Here is a 27,592-nt window from a genome sequence, read left to right as displayed (position 1 = left end):
TACCTGAGATGAACCTTGAAGTCGAGTGCGAGGCATTGATGCCATCGGGACAGTCTTGGATTGACGGAATCCTAGTATTGCCATCTGGAAGATCATTTTACATGGATGGATCAAAGCTAGAGAACAGAGTGGGCCTGGGGGTTTACATTGAGAATCCAGAGACTAAGATCTGTTTTAGACTGCCTGACCATAATACGGTCCAGCAGGCTGAGATCCGGGCGATCACAGAATGGGTCAAGTGGTGTGGTGCAAACGCAAGGACGTCGATTGTGAAGGCCACGAACAGTCTTGCAGTGTAAGAAGGAGATAAACGCCTTCTCTGAGGATGGGAAAATCCTCATCGTTTGGGTGCCGGGCCATAACGGAGTAAGGGGAAATGAAAGGGCAGACGATTTGGCGGTGAGGGCCGGAGGACTGCCGTCAATAAACTTGGTTAACCCGAAGCCTTTCGGGTCGACGCAGTCCGAGTTAAGGGAGTGGGCGATGAATGCGCATGCAACGTAATGGAACAGCGAAACGGTCGGTAGGACGGCGAATATCCTATCGTGAGAAGACGAGGCTATTACTGAAAGGAAGCAAGAAGGAGGTCAGTATAGCTATTGGTATCCTAACGGGACACATAAGACTACGAGCTCACTTATGTAAAATCGGTGCGGCAAGTGATAGCACGTGTAGGTCATGCGGGGAAGATGATGAGACGTTGGAGCATTTCCTTTGTCATTGCCCGGCTTTCGCGTCCAACAGATACCGGTAATTAGGTGGAGACACAATATCAGACATGAAAACATTAAGGATTTTGTAAGTAGCACGGAATTCCTACCTTACAATTTTCTTTTTAGAGGTTACTTTATAGTTTTTAGAGCGCAAAACAAGCCGATTACTGGCTTAGGTGTATGTGCATAGTGGCATGGTGCGGATTAATATCTGCACCCTCTTTTCAACCTAACCTAAACTAAGTTAGCGCCATCTACTAGCTGTTTTCAAAGGCTGTTTTAAATGGATTATGTTGATCCAGTTGAAAACAGCCAGTAAATGGCGCTAATTTGGAGAAGCCAACATGAATAGAAAGAGGGCAGAGTGGTCAAAATTGATCATACAGCATTTATCTCCGTTATGACTTCGTTGCGGTTGTTTGCGGTATTATTTTTTAATTTTCCGACTCTAAGACGGGCCTTAACAATAATATTCAAAAACATCAGGTATCGGAGATGGGTAGGGCGATTTAAGCGAACTTTGACACACTAACATTAACCCAAAATAAAAAATTTGGTATCAGAATCTGAGGTGGGGTGCCTAGGAGGGCCGCCCATCCTAAAAGCCGCCAAATAGATTTATTGACCAATCACTACAATATAGGTATCAAATTGAAACTATTTGAGAGTAGAAAGCGAATCTGATATCCAAACTTACTTCCACTTTTGAGACCAAGTCTCTGGGGATCCACCACACCCTTAAATAGGACTTTTACTTATTGGGGTTTATATAAGAGATATTTGTAGAAAAAGTAGAAAAATCCACAGGAAATTTGGATTGAAATTAGGCAGAAATTTCCCAATTAAGAGAACTTTTCTTGAACATAGCATTATCGGGCGCACCAGAGCGGGCCGGGCTCAGCTAGTCTTACATATTGGGTTGCCCAAAAAGTAATTGTCGGTAATATAGTCGGCGTTGACAAATTTTTTCAACGGCTTGTGACTCTGTAATTCCATTCTTTCTTCTGTCAGTTATCAGCTGTTATTTTTAGCTTGCTTTAGAAAAAAAGTGCGCGAAATTTTGTTTACATTCGTTTGTTTGGCGTCAATTTTAATATGGGTACCACATGTATTGAAAGAAATTCATTTAACAAACCGAATCAACGCTTGTGATATGCACCTTAAACGCAATGAATTCGATCCGTTTTTAAAACGAATCATAACTGGAGATGAAAAATGGATTGTTTACAACAACGTTAGTCGAAAACGATCATGGTCCAAGCATGGTGAACCAGCTCAAACCACTTCAAAGGCTGATAACCACCAAAAGAAGGTTATGCTCTCTGTTTGGTGGGATTGGAAGGGTGTGGTATATTTTGAGCTGCTTCCAAGGAACCAAACGATTAATTCGGATGTTTACTGTCAACAATTGGACAAATTGAATACAGCCATCAAGGAGAAGCGACCAGAATTGGTCAATCGTAAAGGTGTCATATTCCACCAGGACAACGCTAGACCGCACACATCTTTGGTCACTCGCCAAAAACTGAGTGAGCTTGGCTGGGAACTTTTGATGCATCCACCATATAGCCCTGACCTTGCACCATCAGACTACTATTTATTTCGATCTTTGCAGAACTCCTTAAATGGTAAAACTTTCGGCAATGATGAGGCTATAAAATCGCACTTGGTTCAGTTTTTTGCAGATAAAGGCCAGAAGTTCTATGAGCGTGGAATACTAAATTTGCCAGGAAGATGGCAAAAGGTTATCGAACAAAATGCCAATTATATATTTGATTAAAGTTCATTCTAAGTTTTATTCAAAATGCATTTACTTTCTTTTAAAAAATCCGCAATTACTTTTTAGGCAACCCAATATAAAAATCAATTTGTGTTTGTTTGTGGGTTCGTTTGTTTTTGTGTCCCTTATAGACTCAAAAACGGCTGAACCAATTTTCATGAAACTTTCACCGATGGTGCATAATGATCCCGTAGTGAAAATAGGGTATTAAATTTTTTGATATCTGAAGGAGGAGCGGACCCTCCCCCTGATATCAAAATTCGGGACCAACTGCATAGGGGACGTCCCACCCCCATAACAACCCAAAAATGGGACGGATTTGCTCTCCATGATAATTTGGGTATTAAAGGGCGTGGATCTCGATATTGATAGATTTTAGGGCCCATAGGCCAAACCGGATATATTTGCTGACTTTTGCAATAAGGGGTTAAATGAAAGGTATTTGAGATAAGAAAACGAATTTGATATCCAATTTTGAGGCCAATGCCAATATAGGGTTCAAATAAATGATATTTGAGAGTAGAAACCATGCTGATATATTTTCAGGGCTATGTGTTGGGGGACCACCCCACTCCCCACATCACCCGTAAATCGAGCATATTTACCGACCACGTCAATGTGGGGTTCAATTAAAGGTATTTGAGAGTAGAAAACGAATCTGATATCCAAATGTGCGACCAGTGTTTGGGGCACCGCCCCTTTTCCAAAACACCCCTCAACGAGTTCAAATATTAGAGCCAAGTGTTTGAGGACACCTTATCTCATAAACTCCCCTTATACCAATGGCAATATGGGGTTGAATAAATGGTATTTAAGCACGATGCTGATACTTTTTCAGGGCCAAGTCTCTAGGGGACCACCTCACCCCCGAAAACACCCCCAAATCCGACATCATGATAATATCGGGCTGAAATAAAGACTTTTATGAATAGAGTATATCAAACACCCAAGCGTTTATGACCCTAAACCTTCCGAGCGAATTCATAGATCAATAAAGATCATATAGGATTCAGATAAAGGCATTTATATTCTTACACTGTTAGCCAAGCGATATACATATACTATTTTCGTAGCATGGTATTTCACTAAAGGCTCTTTAATTACCGAAAACACATATTCAAAAGATAATTTTGTTCCATATAAAGTAAAAGAAGGGGCAGCGGAGCGGGCCCGGTTCAGCTAGTTATGCATACAATGACATTTTAGCTTAGTATATTCTTCTATCTTCAGAATATGATCTGGCACAACATGACTGCCAAGTTCATGTTACAGCTCGTAACTCGCTCCATATATTAAACAGAGTATTCTGTTCAGCCCTCGGAATTGTTCGGAAAAACTTTAACAAAATACCATAATTTTTTTTTTAAACCTAATTGCATGAAATAGTTTGTACTAGCTCAATCTTACATTCATATTACACTAGGATTAATTGTTTTAAGTGCAGTGAAGGCCAGAGAACTGTCGTCGATAAACTTGGTTAATCAGATGCCTTTCGGGTCAACGCAGTCCGATTTATGGGCGTGGGCGTCGTGGGCTTAGGTGTATATCTATAGTAGCATGGGGCAGATTAATATCTACACCCTCTTTTCAACCCAACCTAACCTGCTGCAGAAGGAGGCCGACAATCTGGCGCTCCATTTTTCCGCTTTTTTCACAGCATGCTTAGGGCTTGCATATATTCTGAAATCCTGGCAGGAGGCAAGGGCGGTATTTATACCCAGCCCCGGCAATGCAAGTTATGCGACATCAATGTATTACAGACCTATAAGCCATACGTCCATTCTACTCAAAACCATGGAAGGTATAGTGGAAACCATGGTTAAGAGTTCGAGAGGAGTCTCAGTTAGGAGTCAGGTGGCACTGGCTCTTAATTAAATACTGAGTGCCAATGATACTCGAGATGACAAGGCGAGTTATTGGCGCCTTCAAATAACCAATGGCCAACATCAGCGTCTGTTCCCAGGTTAGGGGCGGCTGGCGGGGAGCGTCGGATCTTGGAGCAAGCGGCTCGCCACAACGAGGGATACGTGTGCAATTTCACAAAACCCATGCGGTTGGGGCGCTGGGCCAGTAACCCGCCCACCGAAAACTGAGAACTACTATGAGAAACAAAGGAATAGTAAAAACGGACCCCCCAACGTTGACGACCCACGCATACGAAAAAAGGACCATGATTTGCGGATTTGCACCTGGAATGTCCGCACTCTTTATAGAGAAGGTGCAGAATACGCGCTGGCGGATGTATTAGAGAAGTACAAGCCAGATATTACCGCCTTACAGGAAGTGCGATGGACTGGGAATGGCGTCACTACAACACCAAACGGTGACGAACTATACTATAGCTGCCATAACACGAGGCATGAATTTGGTTGTGGATTTGTGGTTAGTCGGAGACTGAAACACCTTGTCTCCAGCTTTACTCCGGTGGATGAGACGCTAGCCACAATCCGCATAAAAGCCAAATTCTTCAACATCAGCCTTATTTGTGCCCATGCCCCGACGGAAGACAAGGACGAGCAGACCAAGGATATTTTCTACGAGCGCCTAGAGAGAGAATATGACCGCAGCCCCGCCCATGATATTAAAATCGTTCTGGGAGATTTAAATGCGAAAATAGGGAAGGACGACATCTTTGGTCCAACAGTCGGAAAGTTTAGCCTCCACGAGATAACGTCCAGTAATGGGTTGAGGCCGATTGATTTCGCCGCGGCAAAAAACATGATAGTTAGTAGCACCAGATTTCAACATCAAAATATTCACAAAGCCACATGGCTGTCACCCGATCAAAACACGAGAAACTAAATTGATCACGTTGCGATAGATGGAAGGCATTCATCCAGCGTGTTAGATGTACGATCGATCCGTGGAGCGAATATAGATTTGGATCATTACCTCGTTGCAGCAAAGGTTCGCACCCGTTTGAACATGGCGAGGAAAGTACGATCTGACACTGCTCGGAAGCTGGACTTTGAAAAGCTGCAAACACAACAAATGGCAGCGGCATACTCCACTCGACTGACCTAACTGCTTGATGAAAGCACTCCGTGTTCCGATGATATAATGGCGCAGTGGCAAACTATTGGCCACTTCATGGAAGATGTGCCGCGAAATCCGTACTTGGGTACCGGAAGCCTCCTCCAAGTAACCCATGGTACGACCAAGAGTGTCGAGATGCTACTGAAGCCAAGAATGCGACATATAGGGCAACCCTGCAATCAGTAGCAACACGCCAGATGAAGGAGGGGTATCGGGAGAAAAGGAGACAGGAGAAACTTCTATTCAGCAGAAAGAAAAAGGAAATGGAAAGACGTGAGTGTGAGCGAATTGAGATGTACAGGAGTCAGAATGAAATCTATGTCGTAGCCTATTAAAGTAAAAGTAAAGTAGGGACATCCAGTGAACTGCTAAAATACCAACACTTGCCTGTGTCAAGGGAAGGTCGGAAGCGACTGTCTTGCAAAAGGTTGTGCAAAAAATAGAACAAGAATCCTTCGATGCTAAGACGAACATATTTGCGTTATGCATTGATCAACCAACACATTGATCCAATCCAATGACCAGTACCGGTTGGATCGGGTCCTTAGAGACTGGATAAGCCATATGCTTCGGAACAGGAGGGTAAATTGAGGGTCCCTGAATTGGAAATGTCACATCCAGGAGCATACTGAGAAGGCTCACAGGTGTTGTAGACGGGCCGCAGTTTCGAAAAGGGGCCTGAAACCGAGGATAATCCACTGGCTCTAGAGGAGCGTGATTAGACCAATACATGCTTGCCATAGCCACTGCGGCTATGAGACTTGAGGCGATGGATGAATGGATACAGGATAAGAACAGGTCACTCCATCGCGTTATAGTCGAGGCGACGATAGGAAACCTGAACAGAATAATGCATGAGGTGGTGTAGAGTTAATGCGAGGACCTCGAGTATGAACATCTTTACGGACAGTAAACTGGCTACCAGGGCAAAAATAAGCAGGATGGTAAGGTCACGAACAAACTTGGAGAGTTAGAAGGAGATAAATGACTTCTTTGAAGATGGCACGATTCGCATTGTTTGGTTGCCGCGCCATGTCGGAGTTAGGTGGAATGAAAGAGCAGTGGATTTTAGCAGTGAAGGCCAACTAAATTTTGGCACCTTCAGCCCTTAATATCTTGTTTAAATGCAGAAGATATATGATTTAAATAGTTAGTTTGTCAACTGTTTTCAAATTTCTTTAAAATTTGTTTTTAATTAGATTATAAGAAAAAAAAATTAAGCTCTATACACTGAAAAAAAGTTGGCCTAAAATTTAAGATTTTTCCTTATTCGTAGGATTTTAGCAATGAAAACTTTAAAATAAAGATGCTACCTTAAAATTTAATTTTCTATATACTAACGGATCCTAACCTGTCTCTTTGGGTGGAGAGAATGTTCCATTTACAGAAAGCGCAAAATATCTGGGTGTTTTGCTGGACAGGAAATTGAACTTCTAATCCAACATTTTGGAAAGGGCAAAAAAGGCCGCTCTTGCTCTATACACCTGCAAGAGAGCCATTGGCAAAAGGTGGGGGTTAAGATTTAGACCGCGTGTCATGCATTGGGTATATAATGCAGTTGTCAGACCTATTATGCTGTACGGTGTTGTGGTCTGGTGGACGGCGCTTTAAAAATCCACCTACTGCTCAATACTTAACCTGATCCAAAGGATGGCTTGTTTGTGCATCACAGCCGAACTGAGGACGACACCATCTGATGCACTGAAGTTAATGCTACATCTTATGCCTCTGGACATTTTGGCTTCCCAAATTGCAGCGACCACAGCCGCGAGCTTTCTCATTGCTCATGTGGCGGATACGGATGTTCCAGGCAGTGAGGATTACACCCTACCTTAGCCGCTTTTTGATAAAAATTACTGTACCACTATTCCTGATAGAACCGATTGGAACTACGATAGCCCTGGTAACAGAAGTTACATAGACTTCTATACGGATGGTTCTAAACTAAACGACCAGGTGGGCTTTGGGGTGTACTTTAAAGTGGGCTCTAAGTGGGTGTACTGGTCATATCGAAGAGATTACCCGACCACTGCAGTATGTATCAAGCGGAGATTCTTGTAATTAAGGTAGTGGTGGAATGGCTTAGGTATAATGTCATTACGACGATTAGCATAAATATCTTCTCAGATAGCCAGACAGCCATTTAATCACTGGAGAACGTATTTGTGAACACAAAAAACGCCCTCGACTGTCGCAGATCGCTCAACGAGATGACTGAACAGTTCAAAATTCACCTTTTCTGGATGCCGGGCCAAAGAGATATCCCAGGGAATTCTAAAGCAGACGAGTTTGCGAGACTAGGAACTATCTAACACACTACAGGGAGACTGGAATCTGTGGGTATGCCTCTAGCGACATGTTAGCTATGTTTTTAGGACCAGGCCCGAAGGGCAACGAAGGATAAATGGTCACAAAGAGGGGGCTGTGAGCATTCCAAAACTATGTGGTCTCATCTAGACTTGCAGAGATCTACTGCATTGCTGTAATTGGCTAGTACAGACGTCTCTGTCGTTGTGTCGGTCATGACAGGTCACTGTCTAATCGGAAAACATGCTGACAGACTGAATTGTGCCAGCAACGACTTTTGCAGAAGAGACTATAGAACACCTTCTGTGTGTGTGTCCCGCACTAGCAGTCAAAAGGAGTTCCACTTTAGGTTCTCATTTCTTTGAGAACCTGTCTGATTTAGAGGATGTGAACATTCGCAAGTTATTGGGCTTTTTATAGCGATGTGGATGGTTGAACGGTAGGAACTAGAAGGCATCTTCCTTCTTCCGTTCCTGTGGTCTCGCAATGGTCTCGTCTGAGTGAGTCTGATGGCAGATTGCCACTTAAACCTAACCTAACGGACATAACCATCCGTTTCAAATTTTGATCGCTGATTGCTTCTTATTTAACTTCATAGATGAATTGCAATTATTATTTTTTGAAAAATTCTATTTTTGGACTTAGCACCTTAAACTAAAAAAAAACAAACTTGGCGACTTTAACTGCGGTTCACTGTTGTCTTGTAGCAAGGTCAATTTCCTAACTTTTAACCAAAATTTGGCCTTTATTTAATTCTTTTGTCTTTAATTACAAGACGCAAAGTTAAGGATTTATTTACCCACCATTTAAAATAGAACATCCCTAATATAGAGGATAATATTTTTCATAAAAGGGAAACTTCCCTTAAAATATTGGAGAATCGATCATCTTTAAATTAAGTTTGCTAATCTTTGGCTCGAATCTTTAAAATTAGGAGAAATTTTTTTCAGTGTACACTTAAAATTGAGAAATAAAACATAATATACAGTATTCATGAAGTTGCTAGGCTATTTTCAACTTGTTACAATTTGAAAACAGCAAAAAGTATTTGCTGTTTTAACAGGAACAAAAATGCTGCTATCCAATGTTCAGTAGGTTTTCCGTTGCAGCAGCAAACAGTTTTGCTGGTTTCACTATTATTTTAAGCGAAAGTGTGTGTTTTTTTTAATTTTCAGGAATTCTCCTTCTTATAAACTGAGTTTCAAGTCGAGTTATCTTTGAACAAAGAAACAAGTCCGGACATCAAGCAAGCCAAGTTTACATAAATGTTTAAATATTCCTTGCTGAACTAGGAACAAAATATTTGAAAAATTAAATCAATTAATATATATGATAGTTCATGAAAATTAAATGACGTCAAATAAGTTTATAAATAATTTAAGGTTTTTATTGCAGCAGACAGGGCCATGACAATTGAAGAAAAAAAGAACACTATTGTAAACAAGGTCTCCACGAATATGTTTATTATATTTTCTAATAATTTGCATAATTACAAACAAAAAAGAGAGGTAAAGCAACTCAGTTGAATCGTTTCCCGTGTGTTGAAAACCAAATTCGATTTATTCAAATGGTGTATTTATGTATTTGTAATTTGCATTTTAATGCCTGAAAATACAATAAATATTTGAAAGTCAATAATAAAATAACATTGAAACAGAAAACAAAACGAACAACTGTCGCTGATGCGTTTAAGCCTAAAAGGTATTTTAATTAAACAAGTGTATGCACAAACGCATAGGTTTTAAAAGACTAAATGAAAAAGAACAAAACAAGTAAAAGCGTGCTAAGTTCGGCCGGGCCGAATCTTATATACCCTCCACCATGGATCGCATTTGTCGAGTTCTTTTCCCGGCATCTCTTCTTAGGCAAAAAAGGATATAAGAAAAGAGTTGCTCTGCTATTAAAACGATATCAAGATATGGTCCGGTTCGGACCACAATTAAATTATATGTTGGAGACCTGTGTAAAATTTCAGCCAATTCGTATAAGAATTGGGCCCATTGGGGCTCACGAAGTAAAATAGAGAGAACGATTTATATGGGATCTGTATCGGGCTATAGACCGATTCAGACCATAATAAACAACGTTTGTTGATGGTCATGAGAGGATCCATCGTGCAAAATTTCAGGCATATCGGATAATAATTGCGACCTCTAGGGGCCAAGAAGTCAAGATCCCAGATCGGTTTATATGGCAGCTATATCAGGTTATGAACCGATTTGAACCTTATTTGACACAGTTGTTGAAAGTAAAAATAAAATACGTCATGCAAAATTTCAGCCTAATCGGATAGGAATTGCGCCCTCTAGAAGCTCAAGAAATCAAATCCCCAGATCTGTTTATATGACAGCTATATCAGGTTATGAACCGATTTGAACCATACTTGGCACAGTTGTTGGATATCATAACGAAATACTTCGTGCAAAAATTAATTCAAATCGGATAAGAATTGTGCCCTCTAGAGGGTCAAGAAGTTAAGACCCAAGATCGGTTTATATGGTAGCTATATCAGGTTATGGACCGATTTGAACCATACTTAGCACTGTTGTTGGAAATAATAAGAAAACACGTCGTGCAAAATTTCATTTCAATCGGATAAGAATTGCGCACTCTAGAGGTTCAAGAAGTCAAGACCCAAGATCGGTTTATATGGCAGCTATATCAGGTTATGAACCGATTTGAACCATACTTGGCACAGTTGTTGGATATCATAGCAAAATACGTTATGCAAAATTTCATTCTGATCGGATAAGAATTGCGCACTCTACAGGCTCAAGAAGTCAAGACCCAAGATCGGTTTATATGGCAGCTATATCAAAACATGGACCGATATGGCCCATTTACAATACCAACCGACCTACACTAATAAGAAGTATTTGTGCAAAATTTCAAGCGGCTAGCTTTACTCCTTCGGAAGTTAGCGTGCTTTCGACAGACAGACGGACGGACGGACGGACAGACGGACGTACATGGCTAGTTCGACATAAAATGTCACGACGATCAAGAATATATATACTTTATGGGGTCTCAGACCAATATTTCGAGTAGTTACAAACAGAATGACGAAATTAGTATACCCCCCATCTTATGGTGGAGGGTATAAAAACACAACAAAAATAAATAAACGGGAAAAGCAACCCTTTTTGCGGCAGTCACAAAAACTGTCGATGGTGGCGGGGTGGGAAATATGAAATTGAAATTGCTGCGAAGTTTTCCTATGACAGGGCACTCTGCTTATGACATTTGACTGCATGGAAAATTGCATTTCAATTTGTTCACATTTTCGTATGTTGCCAAGAGCATCAGTGTGTGTCAATTGTCCCTGGTGTTGCATAGGGAGTTTTTCTGCTGCAGTTCATTTTTAACTCCTAATTCATTGTTGGGTTTTTTTTGCGCATTTCATAACCCTACAATTTATCATGTACTCTTATGTCACGCTTTGTTGAGCACTACAGCACTCGTTTCTGGTCAAAGCCGCTTGACTAAAACGGCCATGTTACACCTTTTGGCCAATTGTCCAAGCTCCGTTGACAAAGAAGTCAATCTAAAAAGGGGTGAAATACAAATTGAACCTGTTCTTTTTAGTCATTCCAAACAGCCTGTTCTTACAGCTTTCTTCTCACTGTTTTATTCCAACGGTTATGTCCTGAATTCGGTTAGTTCAGTGTTTTTCACATCGCATTACAAAGAAAGAGGAAATATTTGCCAATTGTTTTTCTTCTTTGTTTAGACTAAATGTGTTTCTATGCACAATGGATAGTTGGTAGATATAAGAAAATGATGCCCCTGGTGGGAAACGGATTGCTTTCACAGTACACTGAGAGAAAGGTATGCATATACAATCGTGAAATTATTTTAAGTACATCTATCTAGAATATATGTGCATTATAGAGGTGGCCACAGTGCTAGCATGTTCGATTATGAAGCCGAACGTTTTGTTGGACAACGCGGCAAGAACTTCAGAAAAATGTTCAACGGTGGTAATCCCCCACTTTAATGCTGGTGACATTCGTGTGGCGTGCCGTTCAGCCTCCGCAAAAACAGGAGCTCCATTGTCATTGAGCCACAAACTTAATGATAACAAGTAAAAGCGTGCTAAGTTCGGCCGGTCCAAATCTTATATACCCTCCACCATGGATCGCATTTGTCAAGTTCTTTTCCCGACATCTCTTCTTAGGCAAAAAAAAACAACGATATAAGAAAAGATTTGCTCTGATATTAGAGCGATATCAAGATATGGTCCGGTTTGGACCACAATTAAATTATATGTTGTGTAAAATGTCAGCCAATTCGAATAAGAATTGCGCCCTTTGTGGGCTCAAGAAGTAAAATAGAGAGATCGATTTATATGGGAGCTGTATCAGGCTATATACCGATATGGCAGCTATATCAGGTTATGGACCGATTTGAACCATCATACTTGGCACAGTTGTTGGATGTCATAACAAAACACGTCTTGCTAAATTTCATCCCAATCGGATAAGAATTGCGCACTCTAGAGGCTCAAGAAGTCAAGACCCAAGGTCGGTTTATATGGCAGCTATATAAAAACATGGACCGATATGGCCCATTTACAATACCAACCGATCTACACTAATAAGAAGTATTTGTGCAAAATTTCAAGCGGCTAGCTTTACTCCTTCGGAAGTTAGCGTGCTTTCGACAGACGGACGGACGGAAGGACAGACGGACGGACATGGCTAGATCGACATAAAATTTCACGACGATCAAGAATATATATACTTTATGGGGTCTCAGACGAATATTTCGAGTAGTTACAATCAGAATGACGAAATTAGTATACCCCCCATCTTATGGTGGAGGGTATAAAAAAATGAATAAAGCCCATATCCTATGGCTGTGAATATAAAAAATATACGAAAAACGTAATAAAACGTGAATAAGATCGGCTAATGGGACATTAGTCCCATTAGCCGAACATAGAATAGATTGTGATTTTCTGCACTTACCACAGTCCATGCCTTCAACAGACTTCTACGCTAGAGCTTCTTTATACATTCTGACAATATGACACAACCTTTGCTCATACGACACGGATATTCTCTACAATGTAAACTGGTCCACAGATATAATGAAGAGTCTTTCTGTCAAACACTCCAACACTGCCTCGTCTGATTTCACAAGTACCTATGCCTCAGAACCATATAACAACATGGGTAGCATCATTGTCTTGTATGGCATAATTTTCGTCTGTCGAGAGGTAGTGGTCTTAAATAGTTCAGCGGGCAGCCTATTGGCTACTACTGCCTTGTTGTTCTTCAGTCGGCTCACTGCTATTCTATACCATTATCCGGGATTGGCTCTGTGTTTCTCTTCTCTCCTTTTCTCCCGATGCCTCCGGTGCATTGCAACCAATTGCACGCAGGGTTGCTCTGTATGCCACATTTTTTGGCTTCAGTAGCAATTTGACACTCTTGATCTTACCATGGTTTTCTTGGGGATGGCTTCTGGTAGCCAAGTACGAATTCTGCGACATTTTCCATGGAGAGGGCAACGGTTTGCCGCTGCACCGTTATATTCATCAAGTATTTGGGTCAGTTGAGTGGAGCATGATGTTGCCATCTGTTTTCTTTGCAGCTGTTCAATGTCCAGCTTTCGAGCAGTGTCAGATCGTACTTTTTCCGCCATGCTCAAAAGGGCGCGAACCTTTGCTGCAATGCCTTCCATATATTTTAACATGATCAATTTCGTTTCCTGCTTCTTGATCTTAGGACAAGCATGTGGCCAAACCAACCAAAAATGTATGCCTCTAAAGGTTTCAGACCGAGTTGGACAATAATTATAATGGATTTTGAAAGTCACAACAAAAAAATACAAGCAAAAATGTTCAGCCAAATCGGACATCAATTGCGCCATTCAGTGGCTATATCAGGTTGCATGACGATTTAAATCACACTTTGCACGACCTTTGGAAGCGGCTAATAATTGCAGCTTCTAAGGACTCAAAAAGTCAAGTTTTTAACACAATCGATACTATGGACAAATTTTAGTTTTTTGTTGAAATGCACTCTTTTTATAAAAATGATTGGGTTAACCAAAAATTACAGGAATCGTAAGCCAAACGTTCGTTTTTATAACTTTTAATATTAAGACAAAATGACAATAAGGTACGACATCCATGGATATTTCCACTTTAGTTTAAAACAAAATAGGATTCGGAGATCGAGTACCGTAATATTAACCATGTTTGTATGTTTGACTTCCTGCGCATTCAATAATTAGCCAATCACTCTGAAATTTTGTGTGTGTATCCAACAAACCATTAGATTCATCTGTAACGATTGGCCTATTTATTTTCTTGATAATAATTATCATGTGAATTGAGCTAATAAAACGAATTTAAGTAGTGCATATTTAATTGAAATTTGTGGATCCTATTGATGGTTAAGAGGAACAAGTAAGAGCGTGCTAAGTTCAGCCGGGCCGAATGTTATATACCCTCCACCATGGATAGTATTTGTCAAGTTCTTTGCGCGGGCTCAGGAAGCAAAAGCGGGAGATTTATATGGGAGGTGGATCAAGCTATAGATCGATTCAGGCCATATTGTACACGTTTGTTAAAGGTCATGGGAGAAGTCGTTGTACAGAATTTCTACCAAATCTATTGAGAGTTGCGCCCTCTAGAGGCATTAGAAGTCAAGATTTCAGATCGGTTTTTATAGCAGCTGTATTAGGTTATGTACCGATTTGCGCCATACTAAGCACAGTTGTTGGAAGATATAACCTCATGCAAAATTTCAGCCAAATCGGATGAGAATTGCGCCCTCTAGCGGCTAAAGAAGTCAAGATCGAAGATCGGTTTATATGGCAGCAATACCAGGTTATGAACCGATTTGAACCATACTGAGCACAGTTGATGGAAGTGATACCAAAACACCAAAACACGTGCGAAACTACAGTCAAATCAGATAAGAATTGCACCCTCTAAAAGCTGAAGAAGTCAGGACCCATGATCGGGTTATATGGCAGCTACATCAGGTTATGAACCGATTTGAAACACACTTAGCACAGTTGTTGGAAGTGATACTAAAACACAACGTGCAAAAATTCAGTCAAATCGAGCGAGAATTGCGCCCTCTAGTTGCTCAATAAGTCAAGACCCAAGATCGGTTTATATGGCAGCTATATCAAAACATGGACTGATTAGGCCCATTTACAATCTCAACCGACCTACACTAACAAAAAGTATTTGTGCAATATTTCAAATTAGCGTGCTTTCGACAGACAGATGGACGGACAGACGGAGGGACATGGCTAGATCGGCTTAAAATGACATGACGATCAAGAATGTATATATTTTATAGGGTCTTAGACTGAATGACGAAATTAGTAGACCCCCATCCAACCTACATCAATGAGAAGTATTAGTATTGTCATTTTCACAGACAGACGGACATGGCTAGATCGACTAAGCATATCAAGACGATCAAGAAAATATATATTTTATGTGGCCGAAGATCAATATATCCAGGTGTGACAAACGGAATGTCTTTATTACTCCACCCCCATCCTATGATGGTGGCTATAAAAAGGAAATTGTAAACTTTAAGTCTCCATTATGTTCTCATACTGTTACAGAATGTAAGCAAGTCTATATATTAACAATCTATTAAAGGAACTAGAAGGTTATAGACTTTCGGAGCTTTGTTGCAATTTAAAAATTTCTAAGTTAATTGAATTGGATACTGCCGTTGTTCTCAAACGTCAGTAAATTTAAATTTGTTTTAGATACGTAAAGTTCAAGTATACAAACCCAAAACAAAACTAGGTAGAATTTTGCTAACCCCCCTCTAGCTCAAGAGGTCCAACATCATTAAGTGATCTGGGACTTCTGCAACAACCTTAGTAAGGTAAGGCAATTGGAGGAGGACCTTGGGGGCTGTGGTTTCCAAAACACAGGCAGGAGTGCAATCATGACCCATGGAATAAGGAAGCACGTAGGCGTAATGCGTCTGAGTCAGAGGCTGTTCTTCTCAGCAGGGTCAAATTCAAATTTTTCCAATTTTACAAGCATTGTAAGCAATTCGAAAACCAATTTGGCTGAACCCCAAAGATTTATCAATTAGGTCCTTCATATGAAGTAAGTTATGCGAGTAATTATTGAACTCCTATAAATATGTCTTGCTTTGAAAATTTGGTGAAAGTATTTCATGGCAACCTGGTTGTGACAAAGTGAGAGATAATCAAAGCAGACCTGCTTAAATCAAGTTCGAATAATTAAATTTTTTAATAATTCAAATTTGACCACAGAAATACTCCATTTAATTGTTTATTGTTGTTGTAGCCACGTTTGCATGTAGATCCTCGTTAAGCTCGTAGAGTACACATATGACTCTTTGGTATATGATAAATTTTAACGTAGTTTCTTCTTTGCCAACCAGACTAACTGCCGCATTTTGTAAAGATTTTTATCAATTTAACACTTTCAATCATGCATATTTATGGTTTATTTTTTCTTTAACAAGGATGTCACAAATTACCATCATTTAACAACGCATAACAATCAGATACGATTTTGTGTTGTTTGCCATTGCAAGCATGTCAGCATGCCAATGAATTGAAACCAGTTTTTGGGTGAAATGTGTGTGCAGACATTTGAGGAACAATGCATCGAGAATGAACCAAGCCCACCAAATCCAATCCAATCACAGCCATTCACCCACTACACGTTTGTCCATTCACTCACCAGTTTACAGACATGTATATTCTTCTTTCATTCATTTATCCATCCATTTTGTTTAAATAACTGACAGTTATGAACTGCTTTTATAGCTCTAGTCTAAATGAATTCTATAATCATCATTTAATACCATCATGCCAGTCGAACCAACACCAGCACAAGTCAGCAGTAGTTGCAATAATAACGAAATCAACACAACCAATGACACTTTCGGAAGCTGTGTTACACCAACCAAATCGAAATTTAAGTCGGAAGTGTACAGGTATGTCTAAAAAAATGTACCACTTGTACAGCTGTAGTTCGTAAGTCACCCTCACGCTACTTTGGTTTATCCATGTGATCCTTTAGCCCACCCTGAGGATAAATTTCATCCCACCATAAAAATAAAATTTTAGTAAAATGAATTAATTTTTAAGTTCGGCTGAATGGTCTATACTTGAATCAATGGACTCATTAGATGAGATGATTCAAATGTTTTATTCTATTTTGAGAAATGGAGTATCTAGAGCTGTTTCGAAGATAATTATACATGCAAAAATACTGGTCCCCCGTGAAATTTGGCTGCTTTATCAAGATTAAAAAATAGCAAAAATAAGCTTTACTTTGTAAATTAATCCGTCACGAGATCGGAATACACTATCTTGAATAAACGAACATATCATGGCTATATATTGAGAATAAAGAATGAATTGGTGTCCAATACAAAAATCGTTTTATGGATTCATAAAATCTAGGCGTTGGACTAATGATAGTCCAAAGAGCTTACGTTTTGAATCATATGTTGCAGATGATAATACTGAGATTTCCAATATATTTGCATTGTTTTTTAAAAATTCCTACTCTGAACGAGTATATAATTCTACACTCCAATATCCAAAACCGTATTTCAGAGTTATCTGCTATTTATCTTCCATTATTAGATGTTACAATGGTGTTGGTGAATTTGAAATGTCTAAAGGACACAAAGGTCCCCAAAGTTATGCTCAAAAAATGCGCAGAGAATTTTGCACTTCCTCTCTCTTTAAGAATTTTGCATTTCCTCTCTAATTAATAAGTCTCTGGAAACTGTCTATTCACCACTCTTATGAAAAGTATCGATTATGGTCTCTTTATTTAAATCGGGCAGTAGAAGTGAAGCATCGAACTTCAGAGGAATCGCTAAACTAAGCACAATTCCTAAATTATTTGAAAAGACGGTGACTGGGGTATAATCCTTTCAGGTTTAATCTAATTTTGTAACTTCAGCAGCTTTTGATAAGGTCAATCATGAACTGCTACTATTGAAGTTGTAACTTATGGGCTATTCAAACATTCTTGAACTAGATAAGATCATACCTAATGGGCAGAGCTCAAATGGTGAAAGTAGGTGACAAAATAATTGTTATATCTGATGTTCCTCGAATAAGCCATCTTGGACCGGTCTTTTTTACCTTGTTTATAAATGATCTGACGAATGTTATACTCCGATCAAAGGTTCTAATGTAAGCAAATGATGTTAAAATTTTTCATTCTTTTAATGAGGAAGCAAACCAGTGTATCCTGCAATCCGATCTTACCGAGCTTTATAAATGGAGCAATACAAACTTGTTAGATCTTCACACTTTGAAATGTAAACATATGTCGTTCTTTCGGCTTAAGAAGATTGATACAATTTGTTATTTGAATGATTTCATGCTGGAGTATGTGGACTCTAGTCATAAATTGCGGAAGTTGTTAGACCACAGTTTAGATTTCAGAAAACATATTTCCTTGATTACGTATAAAGCTTATAAAAATGTGGGATTTATCAAGCGTTGGAGTAGGGAATTTGCAGCTACCTTAGTAACGAAACATTTATATATTTCATTTGTACGTTCTACTTTGGATGGCGGTCCATTATATGGGATCCAACCATGTCCAACATTGGAATGCGATATATATATATATATATATATATATATATATATATATATATATATATATATATATATATATATTCATCAGTAAAATTATTTTTGTTTAAATATTCTTATGTCTAGAAATACATATATATATATATATATATATATATATGTATATATATATATATATATATATATATATATATATATATATATATGTATTTCTAGACATAAGAATAATTAAACAAAAAAAATTTTACTGATGAACCCAAGAAATGATACTACAATATAATTTTAGACAAAGTAAGTAGATCTCATATCGAACTTAAAGCTAAACTGAATATAGCCTGTACTCCATCGAATCCCTGCTCTCAAGATCTGCCACATATTTAAGTTAGGTTTGCTTTTATTTAGACATACTTAGACGTCCGCCACGGCGCAGAGGTTAGCATGTTCGACTATGACGCCGAACGCCTGGGTTCAAATCCCGGCTTGACCATCAAAAATTTTTTCACAGCAGTGGTTATTCCCCTGCTAATGCTGGTTGTGAACATTCCCAAATTATGTGGCCCTTATAAACTTGAAACAAAAGTCACACTTACTAAATTACAGAACATCTGCTCTCTTGTTGTGCTGCACTGCCAAAAAGGAGGTGGAGACACTTCTTTATTCCAGCGTAGGGCCTTATTTCATGGAGGGCTTGTCCAAATTAGCTAATGTAAACAATCGCAAGTTTTTAGGGTTTTCAAATTGATCTGACTGGTTGAACAGTAGAAACTTTCTTCCTTCTCTTATTCCTTAGGTAACACCGTGGACTAAAATGAGTATTTTCTACTGCCACTAAATTCCCCATGAACATCCCACTAAGGAACAGGGGCAAACTTCTCACATATCAATGAGTGCAGTCCGATTCTAGTTTAAGCTCAATGATAAGGGACCTCCTTTTTTATGACGAGTCCGAACGGCGTGCCCCAGTGCTACACCTCTTGGAGAGAAGTTTTACATGGAAGAGTACCTCGTAAATGTTGCCACCATTAGGAGGGGAAAACCACCGCTAAAAATTTTTTTCTGATGGTCACGCCAGGATTCGGACCCAGGCGTTCAGCGTCATATGCGGACATGCTTACTTCTGCGCTATGGTGGCCATATGTTGCTCTTAGTTAAATTAAACGATGGGACAAGGAATTGAGCGATTCTTCAGTGACGAAAGGTTTCTATACTTCGTTGGTACGATGCAACCTTGAATATGGACCATAGTTTGGGATCCCTACAACACGCTTTATTCCAATCAGATTGAATCAGTTCAGAAGCAGTTTGTTTTGTTTGGTCTTCGTGGGTGAGGGTGGGATCGACATGCTCTACCCTCGTATGAATTTAGATTGAGCCTTATAAAACTACCTTCACTAGCAAGTCGTAGAAGAATGTTGAATCTTACATTTCTGATGAATCTTATTCATGGGAAAGTAGATTCCCCATTTCTTCTTAGTAGAATTTTCGTACCTAGTAGACCCATCAGAAATTTTGAACTTTTAAAAATAACATATTTTAGAACTAATTTAGCCAATAATGATCCTTTTCGTCGTTTATATTGCATTGAAATGGTTAGTATCTTAAGTTATGTAATGCATATGTGAAAATAGTAGCCTTTAAGGATATATAGTATCTATGTTGTTATTAAGAAAAAATAGGATTCAGTATTTAAAGGATTCCTTGGTATGTATGTATATGCCATCTTAAATCCAGTGCTGTATCTCAACAATGCTCTAAGGAGCAACAATGCATGTCAATTGAGTGTTGATCCTCAAAATACTAATAGATTTTGATTGATTTTCGGCCCCCATAACACCCTGCATCGTTATAAACTGGAGGTGGTGCAGGAAATTCCGCCAAGACGTCGGAGTACACCGATGACAGTCAATTGTTCTACTCCACTTGCTCCTGGGTATGCAGTCATTTTCTTTTCCCTTTTTGACAACCGTCATCGCCCAGCTACCCTTAGCGACATTAGCAAAGCTCCTGGAAGCTATATTGCTATTGTTCGCCTTAGTTTTTTTGAGAAAGGGCGCATTCGTTTGCCAGAGAAAGCCGGTGGCCAGACAAATTATAGGCATCGGAAGATGAGAAAGTATAGGTCTTGTCCTCAAGACTCCAACTAGATGGCTTCATCAAAAGCTGGTGCAGACCAGTCGGCTGTTGGAGCCTGGCACAACCACTTCACCAATCGAGGTCTGATACCACCACCAGTGTGCAAGTATAACATAACCGGACATTTACACAGTTATTTTGTGCTAATTTACAAATGTCAGATGACGCAAGATGCAGATGTGATTTAAGAAGCAATAATCTGGTACCTCATCCAACCAATATCCGATTTGCATGAGAAAACTATAGTTGTTCTACTCACCGAAGTCGAAACTGTGACTGGGAGGGATATCTGTGTGCTTGATGGTGATTGCCACAACCACCATCATCATAATTAGCATCCTCATCTTTGTCATCAAACTGTTGATGCATTACACAAAACACGTTCGTTTTGTGCAGACACAAGAGATTTCGCTCATTATTTAATTTACAATAATGTACGAGAGCATTGTTCCGACAAAAAAAAAATGCAGTCCGTCACACAGCTCGCCAGTCAGTTAGCATAAGACATCGCTTGAAAAAAGCAAACGCTTCAAATTTGCCCACTCTTCGTGGAGTTCAAAAGAGTTTATTGTGTAGAAATTTAGAAAACGAAACCCGTTTTCACCTCAATATGATAGTGGTAGCATTTCTGTATTCTCTTTGGTCCTTTAAATCCTTCAAAGATACAAATGTAACTTTACTATGAATAGGTTGGCATTTTCGGTTTTGCAATGTCATACAAAATGACAGAGGTGAGGGGCAGGTAAATTTTAGCACCATGAAATACTGTCGGAGAAGTTGTACAAATAAACAAAAAAAGAATACCAAGGCAAGAGAGGTTACTGAACTCTTCAAACCAAAGATGTTTGCATTCTTCCTTGCGTTCTGTGTTTGGTGCTGCTGGTGTTGTTGTTGTTGTTGTCGTTTATGTGAGATTTCAAGTTTACCATATAACAAAGGCAAAAGAGAACCAAGTGTACAAACGCAAAGCTCTTCCTTCAACTGAACCGTTGAGTAATGAAAACAAAACAAACCGAAAAACACCTGCCCCATCCATACATACATACATACACACACGTACATTCCTACGTATATCCTTACAAACAACAAACTCGAAGCATATTCCATTTATGTCCTTGATATAGGAGAGTACATGTCAGTGTGTATGTGCGTTTGCACTTCGAGTGTAAACTTTACCTGCCATACAATGAAATGTCATGTTTTAATTGGTTTTGTTTTTATAATTCGTGTATTCTTCCCGCTTTTTTCGTTGCTTTTGGTTACTTCTTCTTTTTTTCTTTGTAAAACATCACTTCGAAACAGGAAAAAATTATAGGAGAAGAAATTTAATACATACTTGTTTGGCTTTGGGTTCCTGCAAAGATATTGAAATAAAAGAGAGGAATACTAAATAAATTAATAAAAAAATATCAAAGTAAATAAAGCATAGAATAGCATAAAAATAAAAATTAACATCAATTTAAGCGAACATTTGTTTCTGAAGAGAACACAAATCGCACTATGCAGCAGTATAACTTGCATGCCCCTAGAATTTCATTAGTTCGAATTAATTGAGAAGTTAAAATTAAATGGAGTTAATGTCTTAGCAATGTCAATAGTCTAAAAATAGCTTCAGGTAGTTATAGCGAAATGTTTAAGTCTGCGAAGAGAAAGAAATATATCAACCATTAAATTGTGCCAGAAGTTTGAAAATTTGCCCACGAGTAAGAACAATTTTTTGACGAACTCGTCAGGGATCAAACCTAGGCGGATATGCTGCTGCGGTCCTCGTAACTACCTTTTGAAACTTTGGCTTAACTCTTTTCGTGTAGGAGAGTTAAAATACATCAAATGGAGAGTTAAAAGACATCAATCACGAAATGCCACATTAAGCAATACCGGAAAGTCTTCCCTCATATCCACAATTCTGTTCGATTTAAGGTTTAATTCAATGATAAGAGGCTTCCTAACAGAATAGGCCAATAGGCCTCTGAATAACTTACGAATCTTGCCAGCGCCAGTTAGGAGACAACCCCCGTCAAACCATCTAAGAAAATAATCAAATTTATAAGTGAAACAGTTAATTCTCAACGAATTTGACCATTCCTTTACTATTCCACGACGTCATCAATTCGGAGAAAATTAATTAAAGAGAAAATTGACTAAAGTCAAGAATATTTTTTCAACTTTCAACTTAAGACATCAACAATTCTAAAGATATGAGGGTATTGTAAAATAGTCAAAAATTATTTAATTTTTGTTGATTTTTTATTTTTATTTTTTTTCAGTTGTTTTCATAGGAGTTCGACGTGTACTTGTGCTCTAGTAGCCCAAAATCACAGTTATGGAAACTGTTTTTGGTATTTCTTTGTTGAATGGATTTCTGGTAACAAGATTTACATTGCGTTAAGATGTTTTACGATCTTGAGGAGTCTAATAAAACTCAGTTCCTCAAATTACGGTGAAATCGGGTAACAAATTAATCACTTATTAGATCATCAAATTCAATTAGAGATAGGATATATATGACAGTTTTATCTAAAAATGATCCGATAAGGACTATATCCAGCCTGAAAAAAATTACTGTACAAGATTTCAGGCCAAATCCAATATTATTATTAATGAACGTAGCATGACTGAAACGGAAGAACAGAGGGACGGCGAACCAGGCAGACGAACATGGCCTAAGTATTTTAAAAAGAGCAAAAATGCAATTGCAAATTTGTATTCAATTCAAGTTTAAGCTCTTTAGCTTCAGGCCTCCGTCGAAAAATGTGCGTGAGGGATCGAAGACAGGCGTTTAGCGCCTATATATATATATATATATATATATATATATATATATATATATATATATATATATATATATATATATATATATATATATATATATATATATATATATATATATATATATATATATATATATATATATATAAATATATATATATATATATATATATATATATATATATATATATATATATATATATATATATATATATATATATATATATATATATATATATATATTAGTCATCGTCAATGATTGTGTGACAAAACAAATGACAAAATTAGTAGATGAGCACTTGTTAAATTCGCCCATTATGACGTTAGCATAGACATATACAGTCGAACTTCTCTACAAGGATCTTTTCTATAACGAAGAAGATGTTATTGTTGATTGCGACACTCGTTTTTCGCTTCCTTTATTTGGTCACAAACTTATTTCATTTTGTGGTTGGTTTCATCCAGCTAAGACCAATGGTCTTCATTTTTTGTGCCTCTTCAACTAGTCTCAGGCACCTGGTGTGTTAAATATATTGGGGCGGGATGCAATTATCGCGATTTCGCCATTTGCCAGTGGGCTCATCAGATTGCCATGCCACCAAAACATTACATGCTTCCACCTATTCACTTATTAGTGAGCAATGCAATGGTGGAAGCATGCCCTTCGAATGAAATGTTGGGTAATAAGAAAGAAAATCAAAAACCAACAGCCAACATCTCCTCAAAAAGACATCTAACATCAACAACACACACAAAGCCAAAACTTGTTAGCCAGACAATCATTAATTGCCATAGAATAACTTTTCAGATGACCATATTGCAGCTACATATTTGCCGACGTGCTGTTCGTGCATTCATTCGTTTTGCGCTTCTTTTGTTTGACACTTTAACTATGGATTATCCCTTGGATGAAGACATTTTGTCAAATCAGTATCAATATTCAATTAAAATATTCAATATTCCTGTTAAAGGCGTATGCTAAAATAATAGAGAACAGTAAGTTTATAATTTTTATACTCTACTGCACTACTGTGGAACAGGGTATTATAATTTAGTTTGAAACACCCAGAAGGAAGAGATGTAAGCCCATTGATTAGTATACCGATCGACTTATAATCACTTTCTGCTTCGATTTAGCTATGTGCGTTAAATGCTGTAAAAAATACAGTTGGGAAATTCATGAAATTATTTTAACGCAAACAGTTTACTTAAAAAGCGCTCACAGAGAAGTTAACGAGTTTGGTATTCAGTAGCCACTTTTAACGATAATAGACATTATTAATATCAGCTGTTTTCTTTGACGAATAAAAAATCTTCAACTAAACTTCGGGCAAATAGTTGGTATTTACTCTATCGACGAGATATAAAACTCATTATTTACAGCGGATTTAGAATATTTTTTCGGATACGTGTGTGTACAATTGATTGAAAAGCGTTATAGCGTGTTTTTTGCAATATAAAAATAAAATATCCGCAAAAGATTTATACGAATGACTTGGTATTGATGAAGACATTTTGCATCTTAATTAGATTTGTGATGTTTTTAAATTAAAAAAGAAGAATTTCAGGCATAAAAACAATTATTAATAATTCTTTTCCATTCCTCTTTGTGCTTTTCGTTTTTTGGGTTGCCAAAGAAAAAAAGGATAACGATTTCGAAATTAGTGAAGAACATAATCGTTAGTGTAAACGTTTTTTTGTCGACGAATTGAACTAAACGATTTTCGCTGCAGTAACAGAATTGCAGTATATGTTGCAACTTCCTTCCGATCATCTTTAAATTTTTCAAGGCAACTTTTTGGCCTAAAGACAAAGCCTATTGAAATTGGAAGAAATCGATTCAGATTTGCTCCATATATACTCATATTACAATAACATCTTCATTTGTTAACCGATTCTCACAACGATTTTCACGAATGATTCTCTTACGACTCTTAACATTGTTATTGAATTTCTTAGAAATCGGTTCTAATTTAGGTATAGTTCCCTGCAGGGATGCCACATTTTTTCAAAATCGAAAATTGAGAAAATTCTTCAGTTACTGTGAAATTGGTAAAGGTATATCATATTACCAACAATCTATTTATATTCCGATTCTAATCTTTCAAAGCCTTCAAAATGTGTTTGTCTTTGCGGATATCTTAATTTCATAGTGATTGTTTTGGCGATATAGCTTCAGTATATTGATGAAATTTTTCTTTTGCGCTCATTCTAATTAGCTCTAAACTAGTTTTATAATTTCAACAGGTTTGTGTCGGCCAATTGGTTTTAAATGAATTTTATTTCAATAAAAACTTTACGCAAACAAATTGAACAAAAAATGGTAAATATTAAAAAAAAATATAATACGACGAATTTTTACGATGAGCCACCTACTTCTGCTTACATGATGCCGCTAATTTCGCTAACAATTAATGGTGGTCTCATTTGTATAACAACCATAAATCATATGGTACAATCCGCCACATTTTCATCAAGATGTCATTTCAAAATTGGAATTTTGAAATCCGATTTTAAAGGAAAAGATGTCCGGTTAAAATTGCATCTAACTATTGCCGTAAGAGATTAAATAAGAAAAGGTGATAGAACTAGAAATCAGAAATACAAAGAGATTTCTACTTTATTGCAGTTGTAAACTTTTCTCCCACTAATTTTTACCCGGTAGATGAAATAAATAAAAAACTGATGCCAAATGACCTAGCGACAACAGTAAGTGTAATATAAAATTTGTTCTCATAGATAAAAGTCTGCCGACTAATATTATTTTAACACATTTCCTTACTTTAGGTGGGTATTAAGTTCTTTTCATTGTAAAAATATTTTTTTTTTTGGAAGAAAATCAATAATTCGAACAGTAAATTTTAAAATTTTGTAAAGAAATATTTGACTGTGTCCGAATCTACGGTCAAAGCCTAAAGAACAAATAAATTTCTACTAGAATCAATGCTGCTTGCTATTGACTGCTAGATTACGATACTAACCCACTATGAACTCCGTATCAATTGCATTAAATACTGTATTGTGAATTATGAAATTGGGGGGAAATTGGCTTGTTCAAAGTCGGCAATTTTTTACATTTAAAAATATCCAACAAAAATTATTCTCGAAGTTCTTAGGAGTGAGATTTCTGGATTCCATTTAAGTGTCTTCTTGCACTAGATGGTTTCTATAATTAAAAAATAAATAAAATAAAAGCAGCAGGAGCTATTTTATATCAATGTGATTAAATCCACCTTTCTTCGCTAAATACAATAGTTATAAAATATTAAAAATTTGTGTTTTTGTTGTTGTTGTAAATGCACGTCAATATAAATGCTCTAAATTATGGATGAATGTATCAAATTGCATGCAAATTGGACAAGGGAATCGAGGGTCAAGCATAATGGGTAAAAATTTTGTCTTTAAAACTATTTATTGAAAATTGTCTTAAGAATTTTTTTTTAGAAAAAATAATTTCGATGATGACCGGACCTGAGCAACATTTTGCCTTTAGACAATATTTCATCGGTATTTTGCCATTAAAAAAATGTTTTTCAAGTATACATAGAAAAAAATTCATTTTGTATTTTATTTTATGATTTTTATACCCACCACCGAAGGATGGGGGTATATTCATTTTTTCATTCTGTTTGCAACACATCGAAATATCCATTTCCGACCCTATAAAGTATATATATTCTTTATCAGCGTAAAAATCTAAGACGATCTAGACATGTCCGTCCGTCTGTCTTTTGATATCACGCTACAGTCTTTAAAAATGCAGATATTGAGCTGAAATTTTGCACAGATTCTTTTTTTGTCCAAAGGCAGGTTAAGTTCGAAGATGGACTATATCGGACTATATCTTGATATAGCCCCCATATAGACCGATCCGCCGATTTAGGGTCTTAGGCCCATAAAAGCCACAATTATTATCAAATTTTGCTGAAATTTGTGGTAGTAAGTTGTGTTAGGCCCTTCGACATCTTTCTTCAATTTGGCCTAGGTCGGTTAAGATTTGGATATAGCTGCCATATAGACCGATCTCTCGATTCAAGGTTTTGGGCCCATAAAAGGGGCATTTATTATCCGATTTTGCCGAAATTTGGGACAGTGCTTTGTGTTAGGCTCTTCGACATTTTTCGACAACTTGGCCCAAATCGGTCCAGATTTGGATATTGCTGCCATGTAGACCGATATCTCGATTTAAAGTCTTGGCCTCAAAAAACGCGCATTTATAATCTGATTTCACTGAAATCTGACGCAGCGACTTATGTTAGGC

The 27,592-nt window shown here is 37.8% G+C and overlaps 1 protein-coding gene across 3 annotated transcripts in view; it reads right to left on the bottom strand.

Moving 5' to 3' along the window:
* Positions 1 to 27,592, bottom strand: part of LOC106095028 (methylcytosine dioxygenase TET) — a 452,175-nt gene that overhangs the window by 394,085 nt on the left and 30,498 nt on the right. For all 3 annotated transcript variants that reach the window (XM_059360936.1, XM_059360938.1, XM_059360937.1), the window contains exon 3: positions 21,899 to 21,916. In XM_059360936.1, coding sequence (XP_059216919.1) covers positions 21,899 to 21,916 — 18 coding nt within the window. The remainder of the gene's footprint in view (positions 1 to 21,898; positions 21,917 to 27,592) is intronic.

The sequence above is a fragment of the Stomoxys calcitrans genome, chromosome 1, assembly GCF_963082655.1.
Source record: "Stomoxys calcitrans chromosome 1, idStoCalc2.1, whole genome shotgun sequence".
In the NCBI taxonomy this organism is placed as follows: Eukaryota; Metazoa; Arthropoda; class Insecta; order Diptera; family Muscidae; genus Stomoxys; species Stomoxys calcitrans.
Note: the sequence above shows the minus strand (reverse complement) of the source record. Positions and strands in the feature narration are given on the sequence as shown.